Below are 8806 nucleotides of genomic sequence, written 5' to 3'. Positions count from 1 at the left end.
ATAAATTACAGCTAACAAGTACGTGCATTCTCATTATTTCTGACCGAATATTGTGGCATCTATAACCTATATTGGTATCTATATATATATATATGAGTGTATCCAATTAAATACCATATATTTATCACTAGTCCTAACCAAAATTTTAATTACATTTCTCTCATTAGTGATATACTCCCTCTGTCCTAAAATTTTTGTCCTCTATTCTATTTTCGTGTGTCCTAAAATAATGTCCAGTTTCTGTTTATAGTCATATTTTTTAGTCAAACTCTCAAATATATCCTTCAAACTTTTACAATTATAAAATTATTTTAAATATCACCAATCTAAATATTAAATGATATCTTTCTCAATAGGAAACAAAACTGCTAAATCAATCCATAAAGATTTTTATTTTAATCTTTTATTTAAATATTTCTATATATATTATAATTACCAATGTATTTTTCTTACATACTCCATATATTCCTATTAATTTTAGTAAAAATATACCATTTAATAGGGGTAATTTTATACACTCCTTCGGTCTCCTTAATATCTTGACTTAGTCAAAACAGACTAATAATTTAGGACGGAGGGAGTAAGATATTCATTAGCTCGGATAGAATTGTGAAGGGTGGTGATCCAAACAGGAAATATTTTGGCACAGGAAGACACTACAATTGTGGTCACATAGGCTACCCGAGTAAACAGATCGACAGTTGAGTTTACTATCCATCTTGCCAAGTAGCGAGGACAAAGAAACATCAATAGATTCATAATGATTGGGATCAATATTTCCTGCAGCATCCAACGCCTTGGAAGCTTCAAGACATGCAGTCTGTCTTGCTGCCTTTCCACTTTCACATCCTCCTGCCCACCAATGTCCTCAGGTCTAGAACACAAGAAACCAACTAAGCTAAGAACGCAGCAAACTGGAGTAACCCATTTACGGAAAAGAGCTTCAACAGTTTCCCGCAGTTCAATTGCATAATGTAAGCAAATCTGGAGCAGGAGCATGACCACAGGAATCTCAGTGAATGGGTCAGATACCCTGCAATTTGGAAAGACCCTGGTTAATTGTTCCTTGTCATAGCTAACAAAAATAACAAGTAGAAATGTGGTTCACAAGTAGTAGGTGGCAACTTGCGAAATATGCAGAGGGAAGATAGCTGATGCTAATCGCATGGTCAGTATAACTGGTAAATATACTAGGCATACTATCAAAATGCCATTAACGCCACCAATGGATAACAGAAATTTACTAGCTTGAACTCGCACGTCACTGGTAAGTCCACGTAAAATGATGTGAATTGCTTCTGCTAAATCGTGAAAAAAGTATAGAACTTCATTGCGCGGAACCTGAACAAGTAGTCAAATGTAATATATCACTAAGAAAGGCACACAAGAAACTAGTGATTACACAATGAAAATGTCAATTTCATTAGAAGGGCTAAAGAATAATACCCTTTGAACATGGCTAGTTGAAATGTGTATCTGAAACAGGTACATGATTCCTATCGCCCAATGCATTAAAGAGCTAAATAAAGGGTATTCTGAAAAGAATTCTACCCTATCAGAAATTGACCTCCCAAGCACCGTGATGGTACACACATCTAACCACCAACCATACACCAAAGGAAGAACCCCAAGATGAATTATCAGAAAGAATGGATTTGTCATTGCAGTCAGGAGTTTCCTCATATGGTAATGTATCTTTGATGCAATATTTCTTCTAGGGACACCAAGGATAAAGATGACCAAAGGCACAGCGACTGCATATCCAGTAGCAAGAGTAATAACATCATACATGCCTGAGCTTGGGTAAACTAAAAGTGGTGGTACAGTACTGTTTAGGGTAAAGGTTTCAGAAAGCACCTCTATAGCACATGAAAGCAGGCTATGATTCTGAATCTCAGCAGACGAATTTGTAATGACAGGTGATGCATTCTTCAGTGAGTTGTTTTCTATATAGATTGCTGACTTTATAGATGGCGTGAAAATCGATGAAGCTGCAAAGAAAAGCCATGAAAGACAAAGCAGGATAATTTGTCCTATGAGCCCCACCACTGTCAGCACATGCTGCACACTATTGCTAAGCGAAAACTGCAAAGAGAGAAAGAGAAAGCGAGAGAGAGTATGATTTTAGAATTATAATGTAATAAATCCTTAAACAAAAGACGGGCGAACAGTCTAAGAAATTCACATAAGTATTCTAGTTGTCCTGCAACAAATTGCTAACATGTTTGATGGATGCAGAAAAAGGTTCATACTGAAATAAGCGAAAAAGAAAGAGAAAGTGAGACCATATACTTAGATCACAGTGATATAAAACCATGTACTTCTATTATCAATGTCCATCACAACAAAGATGATAGAAGCTCGCATACTAAACCAGCAATAGTTTGTGATTGCTACAACTGGAAGTAGATATATCCATTTTTGTACTAAATGGCATATGCTTAACTTATGATGAAAACATCTTAGCAGTAATTGTTTAGCCACTTGGAAGCTAATACTCTTGGTACTAATGTAAATAGAAATGGTAAAATAAAGGAATGGAACTTACATATGCGGTACACGTGAACAGATAAATAAAAGTCCTACTTGCAGGATCATGAACAGCAAGCCTGAAGATACTAATAATCAGTTCACGAAAACATCGAAGAAGAGCTATCAACACTGTTAACAACAATTCGACAAGATCTGCATCTTTTACACCAGCAATAGCTTGCTGTTCCACCCCAGCATCTTCACCAATTTCTTCAGCATTATGATTCCTATTACCTTGTTGTGGAGCTACAACAAATTGCTGGCCAAAGCCACTTAACCACATGATAAATAATAAGACAATATTGCCAATTAGAAGGACATAGAACCAGTCCATCATCAGAAATGACGAAGGAGACGTATGACTGTGAAGTAATACTCGTATTCCTTCAATAAAGCCATTTGCTAAACTCAAACACCATATCCAAAACGAGATATATGGTAGCATAAGGAGTTGGTTTAGAACCAAAACACAAATCCGGACACAGAGGCGCACAATACGACATGCTTGCATTGGAATCCCGCTCACAAACTCTCTGAGAGGTAATCTTGTTGGAGTGTTTTCAGCATAAACACGATGCATAGGATATTTATGATTACACACCTGCAAACCAAACACAATAAAAACTATAAACCCGAACCAAGAAATTGAATGAAAGAAAAGAGAAAGAGTGAAACCTCGCATTTAAGAGTGAGGCGCTGCTTCATCCAGCGGAGGAGACATTTAGAGTGAACAAATCTGATACTCCCAGAACAAGATCAAGGATACTTAAGTGGGTTTCTAGAATCACCAGGGTTGTGACAAATTCTACAAATCTGTTCCTCTTCTTCTTCTTCATCATCATCATCATCTTCTAGTATCTCTTTTTCTCTGGTTTCTTCTAAACTTCTTCTCATTTTCACTCTCTCTTTGACTCCAGAGTCTCTCCCTGATAATTTCTTCTTCCTTCACTACTAGTCTACTGGTGTGTGTGAGGAGAAGAGCTTTTTGTAGAAAAAAAAAAAACCCCATTTTCCCTGAAATTCATTCCCCCTCCCACCATTTTCTTTCCTTCTGTTAGTAGGGGCGCGTCTGTACAAGAAAATTCAGAGTGTCAGTAATTTGTCTTTTCTGTTCTGCTTTTTATTTGGAATTGTTTTTTTTTATTTCCTTCAATTGTGGTCCAGCCCCTGGTTAAGACTCGATTGAACTTGAAGGCTACAAGGAGATTGTGGTTAGCCCATTGGTGGTTCCCCTGGAGAGAGATATTGACCAAGTTGGTGTGTTTGTGAATTTGAAGTCTGCCATCTGTTTCCATATCAAACAAGTTGGTTTCCGATTTCCGAACGGAAACTGGTCCAGATTCCACTCTCCAGAATTACAATGAGATCAATTGTAAACAACTTCAAATTGAGAAGCAAAACTAATTCTGCAACTGTTTTCTGAATATTTACAAGCAACACTGTGGAGCATATTTCACAGTGTAAGAAGGCAATTTAATAACTTGATTATCTCTCAAAGTTGCCCCTATTAACAAAACAACTTTGCATATAATAATGATGTATCTGGCACATTAGCCATATCACAAACTTACCAATCTCATTTTCGCACCCTATTGCTGCTTCACCAAAATTTTGCACCCCAAAACCAAAATAATGGTCATCTTGGATAGAATTGTGAAGGTTGGTGATCCAAACAAGAGATCTTTTGGCACAGGAACCCAGTTCAATTGTGGTCACATAGGCTACCCAAGTTGAGTTCACTGTTAGCGAAAACCCAAGCAAGGGAACTATCCATCCTGGTAAAACGCAGGGAAGACAGAGAATTCGCCCGCTTCAAAAAATGCTGAGAAAGATACCGCAAATATCTCTATGGCATCAGTCCCATACCCAAAGTGACAATAGAACAGAACCACTACAATGATACAAAACGACTTGCAGATATCCCTGAACCGTAGATGCCCTTTCCCTCTTTTAAACTGCTCCGTGATGTATCTTGCTCCAGTGAAAGAAGTCCAGATGGAAACATTTCCAATAAAGAAGGCATGGAGATCTAAGGAAAAGAGCAGCAAATACACTGTCCACGAGTACATTACCGTTGCACTTGATGCCATGAGTTACTGGGAGATTAGAATGCGGTAGGGATACGATTATCAAAGATGAACTGAACAGGAGCAACAGTATCTTGGATAGAATTCTCGTAGACAGTGTATTTTCTGCTCTTTTAAAATTTTATTATTAACATTTCCAACAGCAGACTGAGAATGGAAAAGTGATATGATTACTGCGAGATCCTAACAGGTATATACAATGGGCTTCATAGTCTATCAGTTACACCAGCAACATGACCGAAAAATTTGATCTTATAGAGATATGGTGCCAAAAAGAATATATTCAGTTTCAAACTTTGGGGTACCAATTAAGTCAGCAAAGGAACTATTTTTAACAATTGTACATTGAATCACTGTTTTAACAATTGTCTATGTCCTCATTATTCATGAATCCCCAATTGTACCTACATCACTACCAATTCGAGGAGCACCTTCCAGGGACACGTTTCCACTGCGAGTTGCTATGACTCTTTAAAAGGCGACTAATGATGATTCACACGTGTTTATGATAAAAATTAAAATTTTCTACTGCTACTCAAACTCATAAACAAAGATCACATACTTGAAATCACTTACCCATTAGAGGTGCAAATATTTTTTTGGCTCTTGAGCAACAATTAATGAGTCCATCACGCAGTCTGTCCTGCTGCCTTTCCACATCTCCGGCCCACCAATGTCCTCGGGTTTAGAACACGAGAAACCACTTAAGCCAAGATCCTGGGAAAATGCAGTTATCTGTTGATGGAGAAGAGCTTCAACTGTTTCCCGCAGTTCAATACCATAAACCAAGGAAAATCTGGAGCAGAAGCATGGCTACAGGAATCTCAGAGAATGGGTTAGATACCCTGCAATTTGGAAAGAACTTGGTTAAATGTTACGTGCCATAGCTAACAGAAATAAGAAGAATAAATGTGGTTCACATGTAGTAGGTGGCAACACTAGCCAAAAACACCTCTCTATAGCTAACTTACCAACAGAGAAAATAAAGACATTTTTATGATAACTTACTTAAACATCACTTTTGCTTATGGAATCCTTTTTCTTCTTCACTTCAATGGCAGTTTCAATACCGTTGCTCTGCTCTGATTCGACCCCATCCTCCTGTGATTTGCGCTTCTCCTTTATCTTCCTCTCAGTTGCTATATTCTCCTCTGAAGCTCTATCTTCACTATCCATGTTAGTTTTCTCTTCATCTGCAAATTCATCACAAACAGGTGAGGAACAAAATAAAGTAGAGGATATCGACTAACCAGTATTATTTCATAAATAGCCAAGCAAATTGCAAGCAATGGACTTGACAAAGCAAATGGACTCTGAAGACTCCATCTACAGATGGTAGTATTAAATCCAATGAACAGTGTTTGTTTTTGATGAATGAAGCAGGGATCCTTTGCCAACTTTTGAAAAGGCATGTAAACCTCTCTAGCGACTTCACTAAGAGTTTGTTGAGTATTTCACAAAATACAAAATCATATGAACAAGAAAAAAGTTGAAATTGTTACCACCACTGTGCTGATGAAAATTTGATTGTGTATCCGTTCTTGTTCTTGAGATGTTTGGTTTTTTTCTTCACATCCTCTAAGATTTTGGCATGTTTTATAACAGTCTTCACAGATGAGGACAGCTCACTCCATTCACCCTCGTCATCATCATAAAAACATTCACCATTTCTGCATCCATAAACAAAATTGATTGATAAATTTGTGTTTGATTATAATCAAAATTAGCAGCAGTTGAAAGTTTATGACTAGGTTAAAATTTAAGAAAACCCTAATAATTTCATAAAACCAACACATAAATATCAATTAGTAAAACTGTTCTCACTTGGGTAAATTTGGTTGGATCATAACCACGAGATTCTTCCTTGTATTTCCTTGCCAAATCATGCAACTTCATGTTGATGAGAAAGAAAAAACTGGAAAACGAATTCTAACAGAGAACAAATTCAAAATGAATAATGGTGTTAGAATCAGGCGGATGTTAACGGTACTGGCTTCTAAAGCTGCTATTCTCTAAATCTCTTTCCCAGAAATTTTCTATCCGAAGAGACCGGAGAATAAAAAGACATTGACTATTTTCTTCCCACAACTTTGCTTATGCGCAGAAATTATACCTCAACATTATCAGGACCGGAGAATCCTTGATTTAGTTTTTATTTTATAAAAAAAATATACAACCACAAACGTTAACAGATAATGAAACATGGATGAAACCAGGCTCATCCAATGCCAACACATGATGAAACCAATTTCATCCAGTAATAACACATGACGTACAAAGATTTCATCCAATGGAAACACAAGACGAAACCAGTTTCATCTAGTTGTAACCAACAAAAAAACATGTTTCATCCAATGGAAATACATGATGAAACCAGTTTCATCCATTGACTACACAAGATGAAACCAGTTTCATCTAGCGCTAACGAACAAAAAGCTATGTTGTCATCCAATGGAAATACGTGATGATACTAGTTTCATCTGGTGGAAACACATAATGAAACCAGTTTGAATGTATCAGAGTATACACTAAGATGAAAAGAATTCAAACAAAAAAAATGTAAACAAGGATATACATCTTAGTGTATATGTGAAACCAGTTTCATCAAATACATTTTCATTACGACCTAATCATTAAAATTAGGACCGCCAATAGATGTAAACTAGATACATCCTAACTTAAATCTAAATGAAAACCAGTTACATCCTATCTTAAATGAAAACCAGTTTCATGTAATACAGATAACCAGTTACATCATTACAACAACCAGATGCAAACCAGTTTCATCCAATACAACCAACCATCAAAATACAATTTCATTCAATACAGCTAACAATCCAATACAACAACCCAATGCAAACCAGTTTCATCCAATACAAATTCATTACAACAACAACCTAATTTTCAGTAAAGTTGAATTAGAATATCGACAGGTACTTCAAATATACCTAATTTTCAGATTCATTACAACAACAACCTAATTTTCACACCAATTTATACTAAAATAAACAAAAATAACCAAGTTACACCCAGGTACTTACAATTCAAAAATTAATCATGTAATTTTGAAAATAAATTCAAAACAAAGTTAGGGTTTTGGAACTTACGATTTCTAGAAGACATTTTGTGAAATTGATCATCTCAAACCCTAATTAGGCCACAAATCTTCCATGATGAAGTTGGTGTCGTTGTTTGCAGAAGACGGAGAAACCAATTCTACCGATGGTGTCTCCATTTTCAACTACAAAGACGATGATACTATTGATTTCGTCGTTGGTAAGCAGAAGGTGGAAAAACCGATTCCAATAATCGTGATGTTGAAAGACGGAGGAGAAAGAAAGGCGGTGGTGTGAACCCTAGTTAGTAAGTTCGCGAATGATTCGCGAATCATTCACGAATTTTTCCGTATCACGAATTTTACCGTCTTATTCGCGTACGTTTGCAACTCCGAACCCAAGTCGCGTATTATGTGGCATTCCCGGATTATTCGCGAACCGTTCACGAATTTTACGTATCCCGAATGATACGTCCGCTTAATTCGCCATAAATTCTTTAGCTTTTACTTTTCAAAGATCCCATTTTTTGGGCTTTACTGCCTCCCGAGCATACACGACCGAATATTAGACGTGTTGTAATTTTTATGAAACAAAAACGACTGAAGAGATTTGAAGGTGAAGGTGAGAGAGATCTCAAACTCACTAACCAAGCATCTAAACCACCATACGACGTCCTCTTGGATAACTAATGTTGTATATATTATTAATATCATCATATTAAGTTTATTTTTTCTTTAAATAACTCACACATATGCATAAAAATTGGTCTATGACCTTATAAATACAAATTATTTGTTATATATAGATACCGAATTTTCAGAGCCGAACTCACATTTATAAATCGAATTATACACGTACGTATGCCGTTCCGAATTACTAACGAATCACGTCCCGTTGACCGAATTTTTGACCGAATCTGGATTTTACAAAACCGTATAATACTCGTACGTTTGACGTTCCGTACGTTTGCCGAATCCCGAATTGCTAACTAGGGTGTGAACTGCTGGTCTTTTCTTTTTGGAGATGGTTGAGGAAAAAGGAAAGACGATGGTAGGATAACAAAGAAGATATTTGTTCTAAGGGCATGTTTGTCTGTTTCACATAAAAATATTTCATGTTCATTTAACTCAT

General features: G+C 36.5%; 1 protein-coding gene across 1 annotated transcript; it reads right to left on the bottom strand.

Annotated features, from left to right (window-relative positions):
- Nucleotides 1-452: 452 nt before the first annotated feature.
- Nucleotides 453-6737, bottom strand: LOC113283482 (probable E3 ubiquitin ligase SUD1). The gene is made up of 10 exons (XM_026532760.1): nucleotides 6444-6737; nucleotides 6122-6289; nucleotides 5628-5812; nucleotides 5196-5464; nucleotides 3208-3601; nucleotides 2549-3133; nucleotides 1858-2085; nucleotides 1447-1754; nucleotides 1245-1341; nucleotides 453-1033 (listed from the first exon to the last, which is right to left on the bottom strand). The coding sequence occupies exons 5-8, from the start codon at nucleotides 3235-3237 to the stop codon at nucleotides 1680-1682; spliced, it is 918 nt and encodes a 305-aa protein (XP_026388545.1). The 5' UTR covers nucleotides 3238-3601; nucleotides 5196-5464; nucleotides 5628-5812; nucleotides 6122-6289; nucleotides 6444-6737; the 3' UTR covers nucleotides 453-1033; nucleotides 1245-1341; nucleotides 1447-1679.
- Between the last annotated feature and the right edge of the window lie 2069 nt (nucleotides 6738-8806).

This window comes from Papaver somniferum, chromosome 1 (assembly GCF_003573695.1).
Source record: "Papaver somniferum cultivar HN1 chromosome 1, ASM357369v1, whole genome shotgun sequence".
NCBI classification, from domain to species: Eukaryota; Viridiplantae; Streptophyta; class Magnoliopsida; order Ranunculales; family Papaveraceae; genus Papaver; species Papaver somniferum.
This window is presented reverse-complemented; position numbering and strand designations above follow the sequence as displayed.